We start from the raw sequence: 27,104 nt of genomic DNA, 5'->3' as shown, positions 1-27,104 counted from the left end.
AAATTGCTATATAAATGTCTCCAACAATTATTTTTTGAATCTTTACATCATTGGCTCCCCCAAACCAGTTTACAGAATAGCCTCCATGCAACAAAAACAATACACAGATTCTGCTACAAAGAATTTGTGAGTAAAGGCACACTGTACTAAAATAATTTAAATGCAAATAAACCCTTCAAAATTTAGTATGAAACTTGAAACTCCTTTTTTATTGAAATAATACCTTTTTATTACAGAAATATTAATACAAAAACAATGAGGACAGCATGAAGGTACTAAGAGACAGAAGCCAGTGAACAGTAGGTTTGCAGTTAAAACAAAAACCCAATAGATTGCTGCAAGCAGAGCAGAAAGTGGTTTGCTCAGAGACAATGAACTTAACTTACAGAGCTGAAGTCTGCAAACCCCAAGGAAGAGTCTTTAGAAGTTTTACTTGAAGAGGAGGGAGCAAATGGATCTTTTCCACTAAATGGGTCCCCAAACCCCTTTTTACTCTGAAACGGGTCACTGCTGTCAGCCCCAAATGGCTGGAATGGATCATGGGGCTTGGGAAAATCTGAAGACCCAAGGTGGCTTACAGGAGTACTTTTACCTGGAAAGTTTAGGGAAAAAAAAAAAGGAGAAAAAAAGAGAAGTTACTTACCATGGACAATGCAAACCCCTTAAATAGGAAACTTGTGATGCAATTTAGCATCATCCATTTTTCCTGGGGGTAGTTTAAAACTTAACCAAATACAATGCTATTCATTTCTCAATACAAATCATCTGAAATAGTTGGTTTAATTGATTATATTTCTTACAAATACTACATATTAATACAATCAAGGTTTTAAATTATAAAACCCAATGTAAAGACATTTGATCAGAAAAAAATTGACAAGCAGGACTTTAGTTCAATTTCCAGGATTAGAGACATTTCAGATTGTTTGGGATAATATAAAAGACAAAATATTTGGAAACATATTACTGAAGGTAAGTGATTAATCATGTTAAATAGAACAAAATAGTTACTTATCTGTGACTTTACAGAATGCATGCTTTTTTTTTTTTTTTTTTCCTGGAACTGGTTTATACTTGTACCACTATGTGCAACGGAAAATAGCGTGATGAAGAAATCACCTTGTTCTGGGGTGCTTGCTGTGCAACCCAGTTTCTGTAGGTGACTTCTTGTTCTTATACTCTACCCCAGTAACAGATGCAATCACAGGAGCTGTTGTGTATGCTCATGAATCATGGTTATAAACTTTGGTTGTTGCAATTAGAACCTCAATGGTTACTTTTAAAACCCCCTTGAAAAAACTATTTTGTTAGGTCAAATAACTAAACAGAAAAATGTAATTCTTCCCAGTCATGATGATAATGCATACTTGACAAATGTTAAAGGAAAACCTGGAAACATTTTTAAAAGAAAATGTATTTACAACTTCTCACATTACCTGAATTACATACCTTATTTACATTCATAAAACTATTTTTAAAGCTTCCAATTGTCTGAATTAGAATTTAATAGGAATCTTAGAATTTACTCACATCATGGCACACATATCAGAGTACGTACTTGCCATGTTTAAGACATAGCCTGCTATCTTTTAAGAAAGTATTTCCAGTCAGTGGCAGGTGCTCATAAACATTATAAGCTGCGTACATCAAGCAGAATTTGCCTGAATCTGTGGCAATTCTCCTTCGTCAAAGAGGAGAAATAAAAGATCAGCAGACTTGCACTAAATAAATAACCCATCCAGCAGCCTGCCTCCACCTGCCATTAAATCCCTCAGCCTCCCCTATCGCAGAGGCCACCCAAAGGCCCACCTTCCTGCGGTCAGCCTGCAGGATATACAGAATCAGAGAACGGCCTGGGTTGAAAAGGACCTTAAAGATCATCTAGTTTCAACCCCCCTGCTCTGAGAAGGGTTGCCAACCACTAGAGCAGGCTGCCCAGAGCCGCATCCAGCCTGCCCTTGAATGCCTCCAGGGATGGGGCATCCACAACCTCTCTGGGCAACCTGTTCCAGTGCCTCACCGCCCTCTGAGTGAAAAACTTTCTCCTAATTTCTAACCTAAATCTCCCCTGTCTTAGTTTAAGACCATTTCCCCTTGTCCTGTCACTATCAACGCATGTAAACAGGCGTTCTCTCTCCTGTTTATACACTCCCTTCAAGTAGTGGAAGGCTGCAATGAGGTCTCCCCAGAGCCTGCTCTTCTCCAAGCTAAACAGACCCAGTTCCCTCAATCTTCCTGCACAGGAGAGGTTCTCCAGCCCTCTGAACATCTTAATGGCCCTTCTCTGCACCTGTTGCAAGAGCTCCACATCCTTCTTGTGCTGCCCTCACCATCAGCGGGCTCCGCGCAGTGTTGGTGGCACCTCCTGAAGGACTGCAGGGGCTTTGTGGTCCTCAGCCTCGGTCAGGAGGAACCGAGCAGACTCTTACTTCAGCAGCACTACCACCATCCCTGCTCTCCACTGAGAAGGCATTCTATGGATATTTAATGCCTATGAATAAGCCAATGGGAAAAATGGGAAACGAGAGCAAGAGGGGCAAATTTCCTTTTCAATCTCAGGTAGGACCGCATCAAATTGCTCAATATCTTGAGTTGGAAAGGACCCATGAGGCTCATCAATACCAATTTCTGACTCCACACAGGGCAAGCTAAATGTTTTACTATTTAAGAATGTCATCCAGATGCTTCTTGAACACAACTGATCACAACTTGCTGATCAGCGACAAAATCTTAGAACATTACATGCAGGCATTCATCATACTGGAATGTATATGCAAAAACGATGCGCCCTATACAGGGAAAATTATTTTTTCCACTCAAGTTGGGCCTCAAATTGAATATGGCAACCACTTGTTGGCACTGTGCATCACAGAAAATGCAAAGCAAGTTAGGAAAGCCCTCAGGAGAACAAGCATACAGAAAGAGGTGTAGGAAACAAGACATGTGCAGCAGGAGACATAACTGGGTTTGTTTAGTCTTAAGAATATTCAGGGGGAACCTGATCATAGTCTTGGCTGCAAATTGAACACCAAGAAAGACTAATAGATTTAGACATTATGAAGACAGATTTATATTAGACAATTGCTAAAATTTCTACAAAACTTAAGAATACTCAAGACTACTTCGGGAATTTGCTGCATACCCAAGGGGTTCAAGAAACAGTATCTAGAAAGCAAGCTGGTTGTGCTGCCTTGAAGCTGGAGGATGGACGAGCTCTTAAATGGTCACTCCACTACTATTTTCCATGGGGAATTTTCCAACTATAATTTTCCAACTCATTTTCCATTATTTTCCAACTATATGTGGGGTTTCTAAAAGACAAGCAGATCACACCAAAGATTTTTCCTTCATGGAAGGAAGTGACCAAAACATACAGGAAATACCAGCGGCATTTGCTCTCCCCAGAAGCCTGGACCATCCTTCACCAGCGTTTCCATCTGCCTTTGCAGAGGCCATGTTTTGTTCACTGGAAATGTTTTACTGTGTTGACATCCCACTCATCTCCATCAGATCTCACCTACTGACACATCTATGCAATGTAAGGAACAAACCTGGCAAAAGATGATCAACTCAGCATTTTTTTGAATGTCATTCTGCAGATAAAGGAGCAAATCATTTTTTAAATTACAGAGAGAATTAAAGCATCTGTATTTCTATTTTTAGGTTAAGGCAAAACAAGAGCCTACATTTTTTTTCTTGTTCCCCTACTGCCAGGTATAGCAAACAAATTCTCTCCACCCTGTATTGTTCCAAACCAGGTTTGATGGACAGAGGAAAGACCGGTCCATTTTAAGCTTCTCCTTTCAGAGGTTAAATCTTCTGTTGCTGAAACCACTTTGTGGAATTGGTGACTGTTAATACGAATGCAGGTTTTGCAACGTATTTGCTCAGCAAACCTGTTTTTTTCTAGGTGGCCTGTTTAATGTTTTTGCACAAAGTCCCTAGTGGTTTCAGAACATAAACAGAGAGCATTAGGGGTTTCTTGTGCTTCATCTTCAGGACAGATCAAAAAAGAACAACTTGGCTGTAGAGGAAATGTCACCGTGAATACCAGAGTTACTGCTAATAACATAGAAAATGTTCATTTTATGTTCTGAGTGCCATTTTCTTTACTTCTGTATGTTGAAGAACAGAAGAGGATTTTAATGCTGTTATTTTGAAGAAAAGCAGAAAGAGGGCAACCTTTATGAAACCTAGGTTACTTTTTGCAGAGAAATTTAAGGGCAGCGCCCACATGGAGAAGCCAATCCTAGCACTTGCAACAGATTCCGCAACGAGCCCTCTTTTGCTCCACTCTGTATCCTGCTTATAGCCTGTTCTATCCCGCCATACTCAGCAAACATGGTTTCGAAGGCCTGGCAGAAGTTTGTTTGGTTTTAGATGTTCAAATTTACTTATTTATTGGCCACAAATTAGTAATAATGACACCAGAGTTCTCTTATGACACATCCTTGCTGGCTTACCCCAAGTGTGAATCCCCCAATGCAATAAGTATGTATTTAAATAAAACTTTTGTATTTCTATGTTTAGCATGTCAAGGATGTGGGTGAAGTAGTTCTATAACATAAAGGAAAAATACAAAAATCATATTTAAAAAAATCACCAACCGAACTGAAGGATGTTTGTAAAATCCTAAGATGGCAAAATGTACTATCAGTAGTTACTGAGGTGCCATTAATCTTATGTATACTGGTGACTAAAAATACTACATTTTATAACGATACTGCTTAACATTTTTGAGGTATAGTAATATGAAAGCAGAGGCAAACAGTTGTAACCCTTACTTATTTGATTTTTCTGCTAATAGTTTCAGGGAAAAAAAGTTTAGAAAAAAGCAAAACAGGTCCTATTCTGAAACCACAGCAGTTTCAGCAGTTACCCAAGTGGTGCACCCAAACCACACCGAGGACTCACTTCAGCAAAAAGAGATGATGAACAAAATGGTTTACCACAGCAAATGCTGTTAACTTATAGTGAACTCCACCCATGTGAAGGGTTTATCTAATTTCATACCCCACAGCAAACTTCAGGGTTGAGATCTATAGTTCAAGGCAAATATAATCTCACTGGTAGGATGCAATTACAGAATTTGACAATTTGACTTATTGCATTACAAGATATTGCCAGTGAAACAATGAAACCTTTAGAGTTGTCACTATATTCCATGTTTCAAGGATGATCCTAGCTTTTTGCTTAAAAAAGTACCTTCTGTGTTGCAAGAAACAGCACGTTTTCATGTGTTTGAAGACTTGTATTATGCATGCCGACAAACATGGCAGAGGTGAGATGATATGGCTTTAAACTTTCACTACACAGGTACTCCTTTCCAGGAAACGTTCTAAAGTGAAAAATATGCTGTAAGAAGTCAGAGTCATGTTATGTACGATAGGTAGTGACAGTACGAGTGGAGTCCATACCTGCAGTTACATCTGAGCAAGTAATGCCAAGGCTCCTCACACATCTTGTATCTGCCAGAGGAGGTGTTACTCTAGCAAATTTTGAAGACTGTGCAGTGTGTAAGGTGCTTCCCAGCAGAACTCTCCCTTGGCACTTAACCAAATGTATTTATCATTCCTAACTTACTCAGCATGTTTTTTTACCATGCTGTTAAACTATCCAGCTCTTCCACTGATGTGGAACAAAAGTTTCGTAAACCGTGAGCTTTAGGAACTTACAGAAATATATATATATATATATTACCAGCTTTCAAAATGTTCTTGAAAGTCCATTAAATCAAAACCAATTTTCTATAGAATACTCAAAGGTATTTGTCCTCAACAGGGGCTATTTTTGCACTGTATTTCAAACTCAACTGTTTGGCTATCAAGCTGTTTGCACAAAATCATAATATATATTATTAGTAACAGAAAATAAGAATTTTTCCTATGCAAAAAAAAAAAAATCAAAACAGATTTGCTTGTTATTTCCAAAATTCTCTGCTTTTGCTAGCTAGTAACTCTGAACATCTTAGCTTAAGACAAATATTGTTAAAATTACAGACTTCTGAAAAGGTGAGGTTAGCAGAGGAATCGTTGTATGTTAAGATAACGAACTGTTCTGAAACAGATTCTGAACAACCTATTTCAACAATCGGTACTGAAATATCTTTGCTGCGAGAGATCAGCATAAACAACAGAATCAAAGCGTGAATGGAATTTTTAGTTTGTGGCTAGGGCAGGTGCTCCACCCATGAGTCATTTATCCTAAACAACAAGGGATGCCTGTACTCTAACACAACTGTCAGGTCTTCTAGAAGGTATGAAAAAAAAAAAAAAAGTTTTCCTGTCTGTCACAAACTTTTAGATTGAATTTTTCACAGTCAGCTGCAGATGGGGAAAAAATAAAGGTGAACAGGCACCATGCTACTCGTGAGTAACCTTGGGGACTCAAGAAGCTCTAAGGAAACAGGTGTGTGGTACCACTTAGAAATAAACAAAGCACTCCTGTGATCATGCAGCAAATAACAGAACTCTGTATTCCCCTTTCGACCAAAAGGTGATCCATATGACTTGAATATGCCCATGCAAATTTTAAAAAAATGTTCAAATGCAAGGGAATTCTTTTAATTATTTTTTCTCTCGTTAAACTGAATGCTCAACTGAGGGCTGTTAATAAGAGGTCAGTGGCCATGTAAACTGGCTGTACTTTTGCACTGCTTTATAGATGAAAACTAAGTCTAAAATTATAAAAACAGTCAAACCATAAAATGCCTTAAGTTTAGAGAAGTGACACACAGAAAAAAGAACTATATTTATCAGAAAGGACATAAAGGGGGAGGAAGCATCAAATACAAAGGCAGGCAGCAGCAGAACAGGGCTCTACAAACATTGTCATTCCGAGAGCTGCCTGCCCTGCCCCTCCGATTTGTGCAAGCAAAGCTGTGGCTGACAGCACAAAGGATCTGATCGTGCACAGCGCTGCGAGGCATCTACAATATTTCAGGGGTGCAAATAAAGTTCAACAGTTTGAGTCTAGCTCAACAGCTTCTAGTTTTCAGGGTAGTTCAATAAGATATTAAGATCTTAATAGATCTCTACTAGATCTTGAAGACCCCACCCCTCCTCATTTTTTTTAAAGCCATCAGCAGATTTAGATCTCTTTATCTTCCAACTGGCAAGATGAAAAAAAAAAGTCACATAAGCCAAATCTGACTGATTGAGTCCTAAGTCAGTGGGGCCCTTACAGACCTAATTGCTGGCAACAGCAAAATACTTCTATCAGCTCTGCCATTTGTCATTTGGTAAAAATACCGAACTCTACCACCTTAGTTGGCTAAATTTATGATTAATAATATCATTATGTAATAATGTCTAGTCACTCAAATTAAACACTGGGCAAACCTTTGTGTTGGCACTCAGGTCTCTTGTGACTCCACACAAGCGAGGCATCTCTGAAAGATGAATCATACTAATTCAAGGAAGGCTAGTTAGCCCCCTATTCTGTCTTCTCAAGGTTTTTTTCCGTATTTTGACATTTCAAAAAACACTGCCTGTCAAAAAAGCCATGTGAGAACGGAATCGAAGTCCTTAACTTGAAGATAGAGGTGTTAACCACTAACCTCTGAAATGCCAATTTATAAATTCAGTTTCCATAATACATCAAAGCTACCAAGAATAAATGGATTAAAAAAAAAGACAAAGTTATTTGATGAACTGACTGTGTGCAGTCTGGAATAACAAATTCCCAATACTGCTTATTTTAATACTTGTATTTCAAATAGCAACTAAGTAAATCCACTAATTTCTTGTTTACACGGGATGAACTCGGTACTTAGTCCTTTGATTATCCAAATTATGATATTTTTCTGCTATCTGAGTTTTTATTGGGAATACCAATACATAATTTTGTTAAGTACATTATCATTGAATAATTATTAATACAACACTCACCACTTCTATTAGTCATTAATATTCAATATATTTTAAATAAACTCTAAGATTTACAAAGAGTGAAGAAGCTGGAGTGGTAAAAACAACTGTTTTTATTAAATAATCACTACAAGAAGAAAACATGCTGAAACTACAATTTCTTCCTGCATTTTTTGGACTTTTATATTCTTTCAAGGTTAAAAAGGTCAAAACCACTATAAGCGAGCAATAAAAATTTAGAAGAGGTTGAAGGTTACACACTGGTTAGTGGTGAAGGTTCTTCCACTAATATCACTGGTTAACAGTACTGTTATAACCGCAATGTGGAATGCATGGTGCTGCATTTAAAGGAAGTGGGTAAGGGTGGGGCAAATGCAGTAGGTCCCACGATCAAAGCACTAGAGCATTGAATTTTACTTATAACCCAATCACTGACACCCACACAGCAGCTTCCTGTACTTTAAAAAAAAAAAAAAAAGAAAAAGAAAAAAAAAATCTGTTTCTCTCTTTTTGTAATCAACAACTTTTACCTAGAAACTAGTTAGCGGTGAACTCTGACTGATTTCAATCTGCAGCTCATGTCAGAAAACATAATTGTTAATCTGTGAGAACCTGCATAGACCATTTTAACTGCCAGGTTTCAGTGTATCGTCTCTTTCTGACTATTTATTCTTAATTACACAACTGTTCTCTAAAACCCAAGAACTAGTATAAAAAAAAATACAAAATGACCAGAAGTTCTATAGTGCTAAATAGCACACAGAACGCTTTAAATCAGAAAATAAAATATATTTATAAATCTACGCGACTTCAATTGTTTGTTAGGACAGCTTGAGAAAAATAATTTGCACTGGAATTTAGATCCCTGTCACACTTTGCTTAAGTACTTCAATATACACTATTATTTTTCTTAATATAAGTAGCAATCAACGTTGCCTTGTTTTCATTTAATAAGCCAGGGAGAAGACAAATACAAAGCTCATGATGCAAAGCACAGACCTACTTCTATCTGCATAACCTTTTTGTGCTTTTTGAGCATTATTAAAAATACAGCCTCAATAAATAGAGGAAAAACTTTCACGTCTCTCAGAAGAAACCTTCAAGTTGTCCCGTACCACCTGGTGAACATCAAATTAAGTCAGCCAAGTCCCAGGGGAGCTGTGCTGAACCTAATGTCCGTCAGGAACCTCATGGACTATGAATGCATTCCTGAAGAAAAAGAACATGCACATACTCCTTGGGGGATTTTTATTAGAACAGTCTGGTCAGAGTAGCTGAAGAGCTTTTTCTTAGCTGATCTTCCTCAGCCTGAAAAGAATCTTAAACCAGGTAGGGGACAAAGATACCGATTTTTCAAATCTTCACGCATAACAAAGGGGTGTTGGAGCTTTGACATACACCTTGCATCTAGGCTCGTTGCTTCTAAAATACTTCTTGTCATTCTTTGTTTTGACTCACTGATTCATTAACCTTCCTCCAACTCTCTTTAAAGACTGCACTTTAAATAGTTATGTGGAAAAAAAAAAAAGTTAACCAGAAAAACAAAAATATGGTGCTTTCTCTTGGATCAAACAAGGATCAGTTTAAGACGGAGAAACATCTGAAAGATCTTGAAGACTTTGGTTTGAAAAGAAGAGAATAAAAAAGGAGGAAAGTGATTTATGAAGAACAGAACAACTATAAGCCTGAGAGTTGGCCAAAGATACAACTTTTTTAACTTTAACAATCTCATGATTGTTATCCCCTCTCCTAACCTTAGTTTTTGAGAAGGGAAAGATACAGATCTCAAGGGCGTCTAATCCATGCCACACAGTAAGTGTTTGCCTATCCTTGCCAGATAATAACAACCACAGACAGCTGTGAACAGAAGTGCCTGCTAACACAGCCATCAGATCATTGCTGCTTGTCATCTTCCAAACTTCAAAAAAAAAAAAAAACAAAACACCAGCAAGTACAAAAACAGAAAAACAAAAAGAAAAAAAAAAAAAAAAGAAAAGCAACGAATCTTTCAGTTTATAGGTCATGATTTATATGGTGAAACAATGATTGCCCATTGCAACCCTGCTACAGGCAAAGCTGCCATAACTGAGAAATTCCCTTAAGTACAACATGAAAAGCATCTCCAGAGCTCGTATTTGAAAGCAGCTATCTGAACTGCACATTCCTTTTGCAGGTTTCTGCAGGTACACCTGAAGGCCCTTTGATCTGACCTTCACCAGAAGAGGCTATGTCTGCCTTGTTTCCCTGTCCCAGTGTTCAGTTCCAAAGGTTAGCTCTGCCTTTGCCTTCATGAAGAAACCAGACCTGAGCTGCAACTCTTCATTCATCTGGAGAAAACATGGGATGTGTGGGCAAGGAGGGAAACCGTGGCACACTTTGGCCACATCCTGATTGTCCAGAACACTCTGCAATACCTTGACAGCTGGATCAGACAATGCTTGTGTGTCACTTAAGTCCTAATGAACCCTGAATGTTGAAAAGCACTAAATTACAAACTATCCCTGATGGATTTTATTCATTTCCCATATCAACTATTACTTTGGGAAATCAGGCAGCTTTAAAGCTCTGCAAAAATATTAACTAGTAATTTCTACTTGATTTTTGAGTGTTGAGGGCAAGTAAAGCTTTATGTGAGATCTCTATTGCACCTAAGAAAAAACAAACAAGTCACACAATGAATTTTCAGTATTAAGATCTGATCCTTCAACAAGTTTTACAAAAACAAGCATGAACTGGGACCAGAAAGGCAACCTATAGATTTGTCTGTTAATAACTAACGTTTATCCATCTTTCAGCAAGATGTTTATCACATACTTTTTTTTTTCTTAATTAAACAGACCAATGAGAAAGGTAAGAAACAACGGAAGTTTCTTTTCTGTTGTTTGTTTTCTGAACAGTGTTCCCATTTCTAACACATATTTGTATGCTTCTATCTCGTTTGAATCGCAGTATATTACTATAAAATTTCTCATGCTCTAAGTAACCACTGAAGATTGCTTTAGTGTGGAAGGAAGGGAGGAGTATAACTGCATAAGCACATGAGGCTCGTTTGCTTTTAAAAAAAACCTGCTTTGTTTCCTCCTCAGTCTATTTTATCATAACAACATTTGCTTTTGGTAGAGCAGCGGAACCTTAAAAATATTGTGTCTCCCAATGAAAGGGAGAAGTACACATTTAAACAAATTTTTGAAAAGACGGATTAAAGGCTGAGTGCACACAACTAAATTCAAAACAAATTATTAAAGCTAAATGTCCAAAATTCTTCAATATGCACAAAAAGGTTGAAAAGAGGCAAATACTACAATGAAAAGTATGTAGGTGAGTCAATTCTACGGAATGTATTGCCCATTTTTGCTGCTAGTATAACACTCTATTTGCTAGGAATAATCATGTTTCAAACAAAAAATAGAAAGAAACCACATGAAAGAGATAATACAGGTGTATTTAGTACTTGACTCTTTCAACTCTACGGAGGCCCTTTAAACACTAAATTGTTTTATGTAGACATTTCCTAAAAAGAAAAAGATGGTCACTTACACACCTCCCTTGAAAACCAAAGAAAGAAAGAAAAAAAAGCACCATCTGTGATGGCAAGTAAGATTACCTTCAGCTTTTATACTTCTGCTTCTACTGACATGTGTCTTATCTCTTGACATTTGTTGACATCACATATTATATCTTTTTCAAACTACTAAATACCCTCCAGTACCTCTAAGTGGGAAATACTTACACAAAGCAAGCATGGAACAGACTGCTTCAAGAACTTTTCCATAATCCTAGAGCATTTTCTGGCAAATTTTCATCAATACTCACCTACATAGAACCTCATCATTCGACTTCAAGGTTTTAGTGTGCATCACAATCTTTTGAGGAATAAAGTCATAGTAATAGGAACAAATTAATGCTGCTGCAATGGTCTGCTTGTAACTCTGTTCTATTAAACAGTATTTTCCAAACCTGGGAACAATCTATGGGACACCCCTGTGACAGAACCGTTTCATGTTATCCAAGGAGCTAGTTCTAGCACAGCTGGTTTGCAAAATCAGTCAGAACAACAATACCTGTTACAAACAGGATGAGAGCAGAGTGCATGTTTTTCTCCAAAACACAACTGCATAAAGGCAGACAATGTATGACTGTTAGACCAGTAGAAAGGTAGGCAAAACCTTCCAAATTCTAGACGTTGACCCCCATGTTTGGTGTAAACTTATGTGCCTATTCAAATGAAGAAACCTGAACTTCTTTTTATTTTTTTTTCTCTTCTTCCCTTTTTTTTTTTTTTTGGAAGTCAACTAGATTTTCACTGCTAATATTAACTGAACTATATCACTGCTGTTAAAAGTAGACTTGAAACTAACAGTTCTAAAGTGGCTTCAGTTCTTCAAAAAGTTTCACTGGTATCTGAATGTTTTGACAAATCAGCTCTAGGAGTGAAAACAACTTGAAGTTGAATCTCCAATCAGTTCCAGAGTTCCAGTCTTTTTTTTTTTTTTTCTTTTGACAATTCCTGTCAATTTACTGATAATCTCATACCTTCCTCCATGGTTGAAATATGAGATAGAAGACTGTCAACTTGTCCTTACTTCCAAGAATACACAGTAAATTGGGGGAGCTGGTTATTAAGAAAGAAAACCTCCTTACCACTGGGTGGCTTGGGCCGTGGAGGGACATTTTTCTTCGGTGGTAATGCTGGTGTGTCTGATTTGCTTTTGAAAGGGTCATCTGAGAATCCCATCCCTCCAAAAGAGGAGGTGAACGGGTCTGAAGCTACTGACTACAACAGAAAAAAAACATAAAAGAAAAAAAGAGAGTAAGCACATTGCAGAAAATCTGGTGTATCACAGAGGCTACAAGTTAACTCATGGAAAAACATTAACTTTAATTATGTAGGTCTGACCTCATTTTTTATGTCACTAGCATAAGATACAAACATCCACTGTCATAGGTACTAGGATTTCATTAACACTAAATGATATTTACACTCTTAATCACTTAAGTACTTCTAGAACTTTTACTCCTAGCAAAAAGCTGATAAGAAAAAATAAAAGGAAGTAAAACTCTATTTTTATTAGTTGGCAATGAACAGTCATACTGCAGTGTGGCCTTCACTCTGTGATAAGCAGAGCCATGAAACAAAGTAGTAACTGGAAAAACATGGTAGCTTGCAGAACGGACACCCTTTTCCCAAGTTTTTCTTAAGTTACACATGCCTATTTGTTGTTGTTTTGTAAAAGTTCAGGGAAAATTCTAAAACTTTATTATTTTATATTCATCTAGCTTTTGCAAAGGACTCTACTAGTGATTTAAAAAGGCACAAAAAACTATGCTGTGCAGGAAAATTTATCATACTGAAATGAAAAAGAGGAGCTTTGTGGGGAAACCTAAGGCTCAGTCAGAGCTTCACTAAAGCTTCCAATTCAAGCCAAACACCAGAAAAGGTAAAGACTGCTGCCACCTAGTGGGGAGCTAAAAATCCCACAAAACAGTAAGAAAAGTTAGGAAAAAAACACAAAATGTTTAATTAGACAAAAAGGTAATACATTTTCTAGCAAACATTTACTCTACAATGTTCAAGTGTTATTGTGGTACAAAATGTAAAAAGTTAGGCAACTGTAACTACAAGTCTGCCTCAAAAAAATATCAGCAGAATGGCTATACAGACAAGAAGGTAAGACAGTTCCATTTAGAATACCCTATATACTCTGTTTATAACAATAAACCAAGAAATAGCAATTCTGTGCAAAACTGTGAAACGTAAGCACACAATACTTTCCACCCTCCCCTGGTTTCCTAAACTCAGGGAGAAGTTCAAGAACAAGTTAGAACATAATGAGAGATACAGCATCCAAGAGAACCTCAGAACTTAGCAATGTATTGCTTGGCCCAAACTTCCTTTATCTAGAACCTCTGCTTACAGGTTCTTTCTTTTGCTCCACTGGTATTTGAAAATGTATGTGAAAAACTGATTCCCTCCCCCCTTGAATCTACTGGTCTTGGTAAGACTTCACCATACCTGAGACAGATGAATAATGTTTTGCTAAGTACTTAGACTCATCGGAATAAAAGCAGAAGAAACATGTCAGCTCAAAAAACACAATCTTATCGCACCCTTCAAACAAAAAATACATTTTTTATTTTAAAGGACATTTGCTTTCCTTGTAACCTTTACCTTTGACATCTGACTGAAGTCTGCAAATCCCTCCCCACTACTGAAAGTGCCACTTCCAAATGGATCCAATGTACCAAATGGATCTGAAATGGATGCAGAAAAAAAAGTATTTAAAATAATACATAAGAATTCTGAATAACTTATTGCCAATAAGGTATGAAACTGGGTAGGTGATTAAACACTTGCATTTTACCCTGCTAAGTGATGTTAAGAAAAAATTGCACAGAGCAATAGTTTTCTATCAGTTGTTTGAAAGAAAAAAACAAAAGCCAAGTATGTAGTTAACGTGAGGGCTTTATCTTCATCAAACATAGTAAGAGCACAATGGTATTTACCACCAGTTCACAATATACTTTGTTTATTCTCAACTTTAACATTTGATTTTTTCATTCATAAAGAAATACCTACTTATTCATCTTCACAAGAAAAAATGTTCTTCTTACCTGGACCTTTTGAAGACACACTGGAAGATGTAAAAGGATCACTGCTTTCAAAAGGGTCAGACTAAATAAGAACAGATATACATAATTATTGTTCAGCTGTACTGTGAATTAGTCTTTCTGTGCAAAGAAAAATCTATTGCTTTAGGACAAATTACTTCCAGTTTCAGATCACTCTACTGTGGACATGTGAGAGGATGAAATTGAATGAATAGATGAAATATGCAGCATTAATCCATTCAGCTATTGACAGCATTGAACAAAAGTGAGTAAGCTAGGTATCTACAAGCAAAACACATTCAAGTGAAAGTGTATCACACAAATGATATTAGTTCCTAAGGCAAAATAAAAAAATTACACTCAGAATTAGAATCATTGCATATTCTGAGTTGGAAGGGACCCGCAATGATCATCAAACCCAACTCCTGGCTGCACACAGGACCACCCAAAAAATAAAAATAATAATTAAAAAAATATATATATCAAACCACATGTCTGAGAGCATTGTCCAAATGCTTAATGCTGACAGTCTTGCTGCCATGACCACTTCCCTTGGAAGCCTGTTCCAGCACCCAGTCACCCTCTGTTCAGTTGTTAGTGTTTAGTCTTTAAGCAACAGAGACTGAATATTCAAATCAAACATTTACGTTATCAGTAATTCAGGGACACTGTATATCCCAAACTTCTTTTTAAACAGATGGTGCTTACAGCTGCCCTTCTGCACAAAAAATCTCTTGTTACCTAAGTACAAACCTACAGGTTTAAACTAACCTTCCACTGACTGATACTAGTTCTAACTCTTGGGTGGCAATAGTCAATAATGAATTCTGTAAGAGTAGAAAAAAACACCACCAAAACACAACACATACATGCCAGTACAGCTCAAGAACTGTAACTGTGACTATACATTTGACAAACATGTTCTGTGCAGTCCTTCCACTGTATTGGTTCTATAATCCTTTAGCTAGATCAGTTCCTCGATCCCACACACACCATTTGTGACTGCACAAATAGAAGCATTGGTGCAATGGAGGTAATGGTGTGAATGAGTGAACGTTGGAGGTATGAATTTTCAAACAGAAAAAAATACACCCATCTGCATCTTCATAATGAATGCACATCATTATCATGAAACTGAAAAGAGGAACATCCTGATCCCCCCAAAAATCCATACTAATTAAGAATAAAATGAATTGTGTTTTCCTCACTTAAGAGAAAAGTATTTGGTGATATTTCTTTCCTTTTAGCTTGTCAACAATAAAGAAACCTATTGCATGTGAATTTATAAATTACTGACCTTTGAGGGTAAAGTGGAGGGTTTTGTGAATGGATCTGATGTAAATGGATCGCTCTTCACCTGTTTCTTGAAGAAATCTTCAGGGGCAGAACTACGAAATGGGTCACTTTCCTTAAATGGATCGCCTCCGAATGGATCTAGAAGAAGCATTAAAAGGTAAATAGGGTGTAGCATCTACTAAGCAAAACAACAAAGTGACTCCAAGATGAACCATCCTACATTTGACCTCACACTAATTATTTTTTCCTTATTAAAACGAACACCAACAACACTGTAAATCCGACAAATTGCCAGATAGTTAGTAAGTACCCAGTATAGAGAGGAAGTTGTAATGAGTACATATTTTCAGTAAGTAGGGTTACAGACTTCACTTAATGAAAAGTTACACACATTATTAACATATTGATTCTGAATGTCCATATGTAAGGCTAGGTATCTAATTTCCCACATGCAAAACAAAAATTTGAAGCCAGGGAAACCTTGCAATCCATCTTTGCACTTGGCTATGAATTGTTTATCTCATCAGTCCTGTTATCATAAGGGCTATTACCTGCTGGAGCAGGTGGTTGTTCTGCAAAGGGATCATGCTGGAATGGGTCACCTATGCAGAATAGAAAAATAGTTTGTTTTATCCACTATTTAGCAAGATGATAAAAGTTTGAAAATATCATTTACTCAACAATTAATCTTCACGGTCTCAGGTAAGCCATTGGTCACTTACTGCCTTTGAAAGGGTCTGCTCCCTTAAATGGATCAGATTTGAAAGGATCTTCTGACTGGAATGGGTCTGTATGCAATTCTTGTGTGTTATTTGTAAACATCAAGGCTTTATTCTTAAATGGATCATCCTAAAAATCAAGAGGAGAAACATTAGAGCAACTCACCTTTATTAAAATGTTCAGCTACTCATTTAGCAGAAATTCTATGGTATCTTGGTTCCTGTTTAAAGATCCTAAAAGTGACTTCCTAAAGAACTTTCTGAATAAAATTCACTTCCTAAAGAGCTTTCTGAATAAGTGGCTTCTAAGCAGAAGTAAATACACAGCAGAAACAAATTTGTATTGTGGTCAATAAAGAGATTGCCAATAGAGGCCAACCGAACCCTTTCAAATTATAAAAAACCTCCTCATTGCCCAGTCTATGCCACAGTAGATATATGTGTGTACAGCACCTGTATAACAGAGTTCAATTGTCAGCTGGAGCTTTTCACCTCTAAGAAATAGCTCATACTAACTACCCCACTGATACTGTCTCCAAAACTAGAAAGATATGAGTTTTCTGTAATCCCTTTACAGGATGCAAATGAAGAAGTCTTAATTAAGACTTCTCAAAAAAGAAGAGGAAAGAAAAAAAAGGAGGAAGAGGAAGAAAGTATTAAGAAACAGGAAAGGGACACAACGCTTTAAAAATTTACTATGAACATACACCAGAGTTTTCTACCAATGATGCTTAGGTTTTACAAATAAGAGAAATATTCTGAAAGTTTCCACTGGAAATTAAGCATAACATTAGTCATGCAAGCACAAGAACGAAGCACTAAATTGAGCATTAAGACCATTTATCTCTATGCATTGCTGTTCTTAATCCACAGTCCTTTTTTTTGGAGGGGGCATTATGTTTTCACAGAGAAAGTGTGAAATCACTGGAGATTTCTACCTTGCAGGAATCACAGTATTTGCTAACATCCCAAAAGTCAACTAAACAAACATCTTAATGATTTTAGATTAAGTTACAAATTGTAAAATACTCAAAATAACAGTATAAAAAGTTTTACCATAGTTCCATAATTGTTTCTTTCTGTCTGCCCAAGGCCTTCACTTATGTCTGCTAAATTTGTCAGGCTACCACCATGAATCCCATTGAGAGCTTCATTATATTCTTCTATACTCTTATTGACTTCTTGATGACTTTCTTGAAGCTGAGAAAGTTTACTTCTTGCCTAAGCAGTAGAAAATACTTCAGTATGTTACTCATTCAATAACCAGTCAGAAAGGCTTATTTCATGCACCAGTATTTTTTTCCTCTTTTGTAAAGTCATCTTTCTAGTTGACGTTCAACTTTTAGCATTCAAGAAAGCAAAGATGATGTCATACAAACTACAGTGAATACCTGGTTTATTTCTTCCTGTGTTGATTTTAAAGATTTGATTATTGTTTCAAGCTGTACTTTTCCAGCCTGGATACTCTGCTCTAGCTGAGTCTCTTCTTGCTGGAGGCGATTCAGCTCTGCTTTTGCTCTATTAAGATCATCTTCCTGTGATTTTAAGTCTGATTCCTGAGATTGAATCTGCATTTTCAGTGATGAAATCTGAAACAAAACGTTACAAAAATCAGAGAGAAATTTCAAGTAAATGTACCTTAACACATTATGAATTTATAAATAATACAAAGCTATCAACTACTACAGAAGATGAAGAATGTCATTTGAAGATCTGCATGCTTCCTATTACATCACACAGAATCTTTGGTAAAAGCACAGAGGATGTGCTAAGAAACTAAGAAACACTAGTATCTTACATGACAAAAATGCCTCAAAAATTATAAAGGTAATCCAAGTGTTTCTTAAATGGTTACACTGTAGTTTTCAGAACTTGGATTCTTTTCCATTCAAGTATTATCAAGTATTAAAAAGCTAATCTTTTTAAACTCTGATAAGAGTTAAATTTATACCATTGCACACACATCACTCTGCTCCACTTTTTTGCATTACTTCAGACACTGAGTTTCTACATGAAGATAACATACTAACTACATTGACAGTTGTAACTCCTGAAAACCTAACTTTAACTCAGAATACTGACATAAGGTTCACAGTAAAAAATATACACTGCTGCCCACAGGCTGTCTCATGGGTCAGAGGTAATGCTTCTCAACTATTCTAACTGGCTGAATAAATATTTCATATTTACAGAACAGCAGTAATTTACGTAGGAAGGGACCACTGGAGATCATCTAGTTCAACCCCACATTTATAATCTTATGAAAGGCATTCAGGCTAGCAAAATCCTTTCTTGGACATCTGCATTTGTGTGGAAATTGCTATTTATGGTTAAAAAAATTAGTAAGTCGAGCTTATTTATGAAATGAATGCTATTTCCTTCAACAAAAGATATGATATACTTGAGCACCTTGAGGATTAATATACACTCACCACCTGTGTTTCTTCCTGGCATTTCTGCCTTACATCATTCAGCATATCTTTCAGTTTGGCTTTCTGCTGGTCCATTTCATCCAGGCGGTCTTGGGCATCTTGTTTTTGAGCCTCCAGCTCCTGCAAGTTACTTGTCTCCCTATCTAAATCGTTTTGCAGTTCCTGAGGAAAATTTCACAGTTTATCTTACATTTAGCTCTTGTCTTATGGGAATGATCAATCACAGAGAAACAGGTTGGCACACTCCACAAGATTTTCTATGTCATATAGACTATTTCCTGCATGTGCATGCTTTGTTTCAGCAGGAACTTGTATAAGACATCATACAAATCAGTGCCCACAAAATGGAAAGAAACTGTGATGCAGAACACGTGTAATTGAGTTACCCTTGCTATAAAAAAAAATACATTTTGAATAATGATTTAATAAATTACAGTGCCAGTCAAGTACTAATGAAAAAATATTTAAAACCATACATGCAACATCCTCTAATGGTATTAACCAGCATGAGAATAAAATATTTCTGACGGAGAACAGGAAAATAAACACCTTTTCTAAATTAGAGGAAAATCCCATACAAGGAGGAGACTTGCCCAGAAACAACGTAAGACAAAAGAAAGAATGATTTATGACCCCTATATTATTTTAGATTACAATAAAAACTAGTAATCATAAGCAGATGAGTTTTTACCTGAACTTCATTGGTTTTCTGTCTGATTGATTCTTCCTTTTCCCTAATATCCTGCTCTAGAGAATATTTTTCTCTGTAAGATAAACAAACAAAAGTTTTCATGATTGGTTAAGTAATACAATACACACATACATGCAAGAATCAATTAAATATTATTCTGGAAACACCACACAAACAAAAATGCCAGCCCTCATTACGATATATTCTTTGAAGGAGTAACGGTGTGTACATATCAATTATTCCTACAAAAATACAACCTGTTCTATAATTAATCTTCTGAAGTCACCTTCTAGAATCCAGACTGGCTTTGCAAAATTGGCTAATTGTATGGTATCGTTGGGAGATTTACCACTAACTTCAGTGACAAGCAGTAACAAACTGATTAAAAGAAAATAAAAGTAACAGACACGAGTACTATATTCTTAATTGGTTCTCCTACTCCAAGATTTTCTGTTAATCGTCCACAACTATTACCTCTGCAGCTGTGCAATTTCTTGACTAATATCATCCAGTTCCTTCACCCCTGTAAATTCTCCCGATCCAACAGAACTTGAACTGTCCTATTAAGAATAAAATAGTCTATTAGAAGGCAGAGTCAGAACAGAACTTCTTTTACTAAGGCTGAAGACGAAGGTGAAACACAATCATGATATGCAATTACAAAATCACATGGAAGATATCAAAACACTACACAACCACCATTGAGCATGCCACACAATTCTCCACGTGAATCTCCCTTGCTTTTTAAGGCAAAAAATGTTGTTATTAAGTTATTAAGAAAGAATCTCAGTATTTGGTACAAAATTTGACATTATTTTGATAAGGATTTGTAATCCTTTGAAAAGTCCCCGTAAATAAACAAAAACTGCAACATGGAACTCACTGTTAGTATGATAAATCAGGAGACTTACCATATTTAATTAGCATAGTGAAAGGAGGAAAGTACAGAAAGTGCAAAGAGAGAGCAGAAGGTGTAGAAATAAAAACTTTTTTGAAGTTATAAATACACGAACAACGTTGCAACATTACAATTACTCACACGGCGCATTTCTGTTAGTGCTGAAATCTCAGTTCCTACAGGGGTCAAGTAACCTGACAGAGTCTATAGAAAAAGGATACAGGAAAAAGCTTAAAAGGACCAGAGCAATAGCAACAACAAAAATATATTTAGAGGCTCAAAAGCTTTCTGGTTAGGGAAAGTAAAAAAAAGTAAAGGAAAATACTACTTAATTTACAGAAAAGGTGAATGCATTGACATGACAGAAGCATTCGTTAATTTAAGTTTCAGAAATACAGTGAAACTATGGAGGAATGGAACAAAGCAGGATTCAGTAAGACATTAGATGCTCCTATGACCAATAATATGTAGTTAACGATGATGGATATAGGGCTACGGACTGTCATGGGACAAGGGATGAGTCAACCACCGGATACCAAAAACTAAGAAGTCATTAGCCTTCAGTTTCCCTTTAAGAGTTTTACATTTTCTTAGGAGGAATGTAATACTGACCACAGCCAGGGACAGGCTACTAAGACATCTTTTAACCAATCCCTAAAGAAGTTTACAAAAACTTATTTGTGACAAAGAAGTATTTTTCAAGCTAGGCTTTTGTCAGAGTTATTACTGCTTTATTTATGCAATATACTACTGTATTGTTCTTTATTTACTGTCTTGTCAAAAACGTTTATATAGTTTGAAACATGAAAGAAAACTGTACAAGGAGATAGGAAAAAAGGCAATTCTTTACCATAACATGAACATACTACAAAACTAATACTCAAAGCCCACTATGGTTAAGGCACATAAGCTCAGTGTATCTACTAATAATCAGTGAATTACCTGTATAGGCGTGTTCCTCTCTGTGGGAGGGATCATATCTGGGGACAACACTTGTGGAGGATCGATCCCTTTACTGACCTTCTGTTGAATGAGATACATTGCTAGTGCAAACTGATCTTTGCTTAGCTTTCCTATCTGTCTTGTATCTGCCAAAGCCCTGGTGAAAAATAGATCATACTTATAAACATGGGAAGCATACTTCTTAACCAAGAAGTCTGAAATACAAATATATATGTAATTTTATTTTGATTCTTCCTCATCAGAGCTTGCTCAGTCTAGTAAAAGAGTTCCATAAGCAGAGGAGCAGCATTATTAGACTTAGCTGAACAGAACAGTGTTACTGTGAGAAAGTTCTTATTAGCACTACTAATAGAACTACAAAAAACAACCACTATTCACAGCCTGACCTACACCCAACTTCAAAGAAAGTAATGTGAGAATTTATTTCTCCCTTGTTTTTTCATATAGCCCACATGTTATAATACTGCAACAAGACAAGTAAAGGAGGCTGATGGGCTTTTTTTATTTTTATTTTTATTTTTTAGTGCTGGAATTACAATTCTGGATGGATAAACTGCCTTCCCAGATTAGTGAATTGCAAAAACACAGCTACTAGGGAATTCTTACCATATATGTGCCAGGAGAGTCTGAGATAGACCTGAATGCATAAAGATGTCCTTTACTTCTTGGCCACTCACAAAACCATCCATGTCTGTGTCTGTTTTTAAGAAAATGTCATCATATCGCACTTTCTCAGACATTGGTACTACCCAATTCACAGATGGCTGTAAAACAAAAGTTTTATATTTCAGTCAAAAGAAGATAAATAATCTTTACCGAGGCACTGATTATATACAGTTTTTGTCAGATTTGGATTTTCTGAGCACATCTCATACAATCAAATCTGGTAAACAGGTATTTTCCCTTTTCCCATGAAAGTTTTGGCTGAACGCTTTTTTATCTGAATTGTGAATTTTAATAAATTCATATTATAATAAATACAAAATAATTTTAATAATGGGAGTTTTAAAAATGGGAGTTTTATAAGGCAGATTAATTAATCCTTTAGTATTAAAGCAAATACATGAATAAAACCTTTACATGGAAAGTGAAAATTCTCCATAAAGTTTGCTACATCTCATGGTCATAGTGACTAAAATTCACATATTCTTCTTCCATTCTTACATCATTCTCTCTGCTCAAATCCTCCAAACAACAAATATTTTCAGAAAAAATGCTTACACAAGGAAGAGACCAAAAAGAAATTTTGTTTGTACCTGTGCTTGTTTGATGCTATGCTTGGGAGACAAACTCCCTGTGCTGTTCAGGCTGTTTACACTACCGTGAGATGGAGTGGAGCGCAGGCTATCTTTTGGTGGAGGACTTGCAGGGAGAACAGGAACTGCACCAGGAAAGACGGGTGTCTTCTTTCTTTTAGAAGGTGGTATGAGAGAAGGGGGTAACAGTGAAGGAACTGGCTCTTTCTCAAGAGCTCTATAAACCAAATGCATTGCCTGCAAAGGCAAAGAGATCAGATATTACATGTCAACAATAAGAAGAAAAAAGCAACAAGATTTTCCAGCACCAGTCATTTACATATTAGTAAAACAAAAGACAGTAAGGTTAGAGACGTAAGCTAGAGCAAAACATCATTTTGAACGTTATTCCTAAAAGTTTAATTTGATGACACAACCATGCGTCAGTCTGGTTTTGAAAAAGGTCATAACTGCATGTGAATGACTTAGACCTTAAAAGCAGACTGCAGGAGAGAAACCTGCAAAGCTCAAGAGACAACTGAGAACGATTTGCTCCAGCAGACACACTGTCAATTGAGAATTTAAAGCAACCTACCACAGCAAATTCGTCTTTGTCCAGGTGACCATCTTTATCAATATCACTGAGATCCCAGACCTACAACAATTACGATAAAAACAAGGACTTGAGAACAAGTTACATTCTGTGCTTTTCATGTTAATGGTCATTGTATTAAGCATGCTCTCTAACAGCTCCTAACAGATTTTTTGTGAAAATCATATTAGTTCTGTTAGACATAGCTAAGCATTCTCTCATGAAACAGACTGGATTTAGAGTTTTCTGGTAACATGAATTAAGTATTTTGTGGAAACGATGGCTCTAAGAAATTCTGCTTGCAAGAGAGGCAGGTTCATCACTATGTATTGCAATTAAGGACCCAACAAGCTGACTAAAAACATCCAGAGGTAGCTTTTGAAATTCTCCAGATGGTGTGTGCTAGCAGATCATCCCAATTTGTTTTATAAAAAAGATATTTTAGAAAAGTCAATATATTTCTAATTTGCATTTTATTCCAAAATTTCTAGTTTTCATTTTTTTAGTCAGAAAAAATACATCCACTTCTCAGAATTACTTTTCCAATTTCTTCAATCTCCTATCTTGTGTACAAACTCTTCTTGAACAAGTTTCCTGCATTTTCATCATGAAAATAACATGACAAAATATGAAGACCTTCAAGACTGAGTGCTTCACAATATTCAGGTGTAGAATTAAAACAAGTCATACTTAAATTTTACAGATAATATAGAAAGAGTTCTTCTTAAAGACATGAAAGTATATCATAATGCAGATTTTCACAGCTCTTCCATAGAATGTATTAATTCTCAACCTTATCAACATGCAGACAGTAAAGGAACATATTTTAAATTAAAGTAGGAAAATACTTGAAGGTTTGCTTCCCTTGCAAGTATACAATGGATGTGCTAAACTCAGATCTTACAAGTATTTATAAATATATGTGAAAAAAATACTTGACAATTTGACAGCTACAATAAACTAGGATGTTTTAAAGTGCTCTCTTGTACAAACAGTGGATAGATTTAATGGTATGTCTAATACCTTGCACTTGGAAAAGTGACAAAACAGTGGAATACAATGTTATTAAAGCAATTATGGTTTAGGAGAGGCTTATGTTGTTGTTGTGTCTTACTTTTTTTAATACAATCACAATCAAAATCTCCAGCTCTTAAAATGAACACAGAGATAACGAAGCCAATCTACTTTAGGGCCCAAATTACTATTATTATTCTTATTTCTAAGTGGATGACTTCAGACCCTACTTAACGTTCTTGCTTTATAGCATGCACTTGATGCAAAATCTCAGCCAAAATATGATCTATGTTGATAAGTTACACTTAAATATTTAACACTGCAACTAAAAGCTTAGTAGAGAATAGCTCCATCTAAACAGCATACTTACCCTTCCCAGGATATCAAGAGGTAGCTTTGAATTCATCAGTACTGGTTTTACTTTGTCTCCTGAAAGTAAACCATTTACTGGCAAAAGGCTTTCAAAAATACCATCAAACTTTGCTTTTTCTTCCACCTAGTTGGTAAGAAATAGCCTGAATAAGTAAAAAAGTGTGCCTGTGTGAGTGTTGAAAATGAGATCTTGCAAGAAATTAAGACTGGTCAGTAATGCATTTATTCTAAATTTCCAAGCTTTCTTGCAAGTACCACCATGCTGTATTTAAATGTAAAATCAATGGAACTAGATTTAGGAGCTTAGTTTCAAGGCTAAAGTTATGACACCTAAGAGATTTTAATGTGCAACATGTAAGACACATTTCTGTAGTGTTCTGAAAGGACAACACAATCTGATTAAAACACTCCTGACAAGATTATAAACTAGAAATTACTCATTCCAAATAATTTGTTTCCCACTTCAGAGTAGAACATACAAGTAAAAGATCAACTTTAGAAGCGATTTTGGAAAACGTTTGAATCTGAAAGTGCCTAAATACAAATATTCCAATGTATGTATCAAAAGTTACTTTATTCCAGTGATATATATTGTGTGTATCACTGAATGCTATACTAGAACATATGAACTCAAGCTTTAAATTAATACTTCAGGATGGATTTGATGAAATGCTTCACTATTCTCAGTGGGGTTCCTTATACAAACACGAAAGTGCCTACTATTAGGATTCTGGAAGAAATGTAGGCAGAAGATTAAAATTCATTGTGTCTTAAAAGCATCACATCAGGGGTTGTCAAAGGTTTGTTTAATACTTATTTCAAACATAAAACTGTAGCTCAATATTCTCTATTGTGCACTGAGTAGGAAAGACTGCAAAGGAAGGACTTTTGAAATGGGAAATATATTTGATACAAAATTGTCTCACTGCAAAAATTACAGACAAAGAAAATATTTACTTTTAAAGAATGGATGGAATGTGTTGTCTTTTACACTTACCCTAACAGCCCAGTGAGTCTCTGATGAAGGTGGCGTGATCAGCAAGGGACTGCTAGTGTCATGCTAAAATGAAAGATTTATTTTTTTTATACATACACAAACACATTTGTCTCTAATCCTTACTAAATGCTTTAAGAGACGGTTACAGGCATGAAGCTTAACTACACTGAAAAAAAAAAAAAGAAGAAGAGCTGTATATATATCCAAATTAAAAAAATATGTCGTACTAACTTGTACTGTCACAGTACTTGGATGAGGACACTGTTCACTAGGTCCCCAGCCCCAGAACTAAGACAAGCTAAGGTACAGTTCCACATCAGCTTATGTAGGCAAAGCTGCAGTCATGCCCTTTACTGATGATCCAGTCCCAAAATAATCTCTTTAAAATTACTTTTACATATATATTTTTGATTAATTTAGGTTTCAGCCACATCAGCTCCCTGAACAAGCTGACCGTAGTTAAACTTGCACTAATTTTGGAGTCCAGGAAGGGGCTGGAACATATTACTCAGGAAGACAGGACGGTTGCAGACATGACTGCAGCTGTCTTAAGGAACAGTCTGACAGCAACCTGAAGTCTCAGAACCATGACATTTATGAGACAGGTGATTCCAGTATTTCAGCTGAAGGTTTAGCTCTCATATAGTACATACATACATTCATGTACATATTACTTACAAATTTAGGAGGTGGCACAGTCAAGTTCAGATTGCTCAGGTTAACATCATGGCCATTCTGTGCACATGCTACAAGGCGCAATGCGACATAGAAACCCTACAAACAATAGTGCTTTCTATTAAAATAAGCAAGCAGTTTTTTCACACTCTCCAATACATACAACACAATAACAGTGTACATGTTCCCTTAAGTATGGAAAAAACAGATGCAGAGCCCCACTCAGTTAAATGCACAGCACCAACTACCTCACCACTTTTAAAGATGATTCAAGAAAGACTTTACAAAAACATGAAACAAAGAGAAAAAAAAAAAAAAAATCAAAGCTCGTTCTTAAGAAGGACTGTTCCATAGCTATTTTTAACATTTTTTCTTATGAATTAATAATATTCAGAAAACAAATGAATGATGTTCCATATCTGCATGTTTACACAGAGAATTTATATTCCAAGCCATTTTTAATAATGCTGGTTACTTTTTTCCATGCAAGAAAGATTTCTAAAATAGGTCCTAAAGTCATGGTTGGTGTTCATTAGTTTCAATGACTATGTATCTATATCATACACAGTGATTATTTACAAACCAATAGGAAAAGAAAATGAGAACAAAAGTTCTCCAGCAGCCTCACTGAGTTAATACACTTGGATATGAGCAGCACTAGAAAAAAAAACTTCATCTTGTAAATGAAAACTTACAAAAAAAAAAAAAAAGGCTAAGAATAATTATTATGGATATCAGGACTT

At 36.1% G+C, this 27,104-nt stretch overlaps 1 protein-coding gene across 2 annotated transcripts in view; it reads right to left on the bottom strand.

Moving 5' to 3' along the window:
* Positions 1–27,104, bottom strand: part of EPS15L1 (epidermal growth factor receptor pathway substrate 15 like 1) — a 37,369-nt gene that overhangs the window by 4,639 nt on the left and 5,626 nt on the right. The window contains exons 5-24 of one of the 2 annotated variants that reach the window (XM_032203500.1): positions 26,365–26,460; positions 25,687–25,749; positions 24,688–24,813; positions 23,307–23,366; positions 22,733–22,969; positions 22,083–22,240; positions 21,456–21,612; positions 20,655–20,717; positions 20,090–20,175; positions 19,616–19,688; positions 18,925–19,086; positions 17,884–18,081; positions 17,549–17,713; positions 16,496–16,622; positions 16,325–16,375; positions 15,775–15,911; positions 14,481–14,541; positions 14,038–14,120; positions 12,510–12,642; positions 387–592 (exon numbers count right to left, since the gene is read on the bottom strand). In XM_032203500.1, the coding sequence (XP_032059391.1) occupies positions 387–592; positions 12,510–12,642; positions 14,038–14,120; positions 14,481–14,541; positions 15,775–15,911; positions 16,325–16,375; positions 16,496–16,622; positions 17,549–17,713; positions 17,884–18,081; positions 18,925–19,086; positions 19,616–19,688; positions 20,090–20,175; positions 20,655–20,717; positions 21,456–21,612; positions 22,083–22,240; positions 22,733–22,969; positions 23,307–23,366; positions 24,688–24,813; positions 25,687–25,749; positions 26,365–26,460 (2,442 nt within the window). The remainder of the gene's footprint in view (positions 1–386; positions 593–12,509; positions 12,643–14,037; positions 14,121–14,480; positions 14,542–15,774; positions 15,912–16,324; positions 16,376–16,495; positions 16,623–17,548; positions 17,714–17,883; positions 18,082–18,924; positions 19,087–19,615; positions 19,689–20,089; positions 20,176–20,654; positions 20,718–21,455; positions 21,613–22,082; positions 22,241–22,732; positions 22,970–23,306; positions 23,367–24,687; positions 24,814–25,686; positions 25,750–26,364; positions 26,461–27,104) is intronic. The other variant, XM_032203501.1, reaches the window with a different exon arrangement.

The sequence above is a fragment of the Aythya fuligula genome, chromosome 26 (assembly GCF_009819795.1).
Source record: "Aythya fuligula isolate bAytFul2 chromosome 26, bAytFul2.pri, whole genome shotgun sequence".
In the NCBI taxonomy this organism is placed as follows: domain Eukaryota; kingdom Metazoa; phylum Chordata; class Aves; order Anseriformes; family Anatidae; genus Aythya; species Aythya fuligula.
Note: the sequence above shows the minus strand (reverse complement) of the source record. Positions and strands in the feature narration are given on the sequence as shown.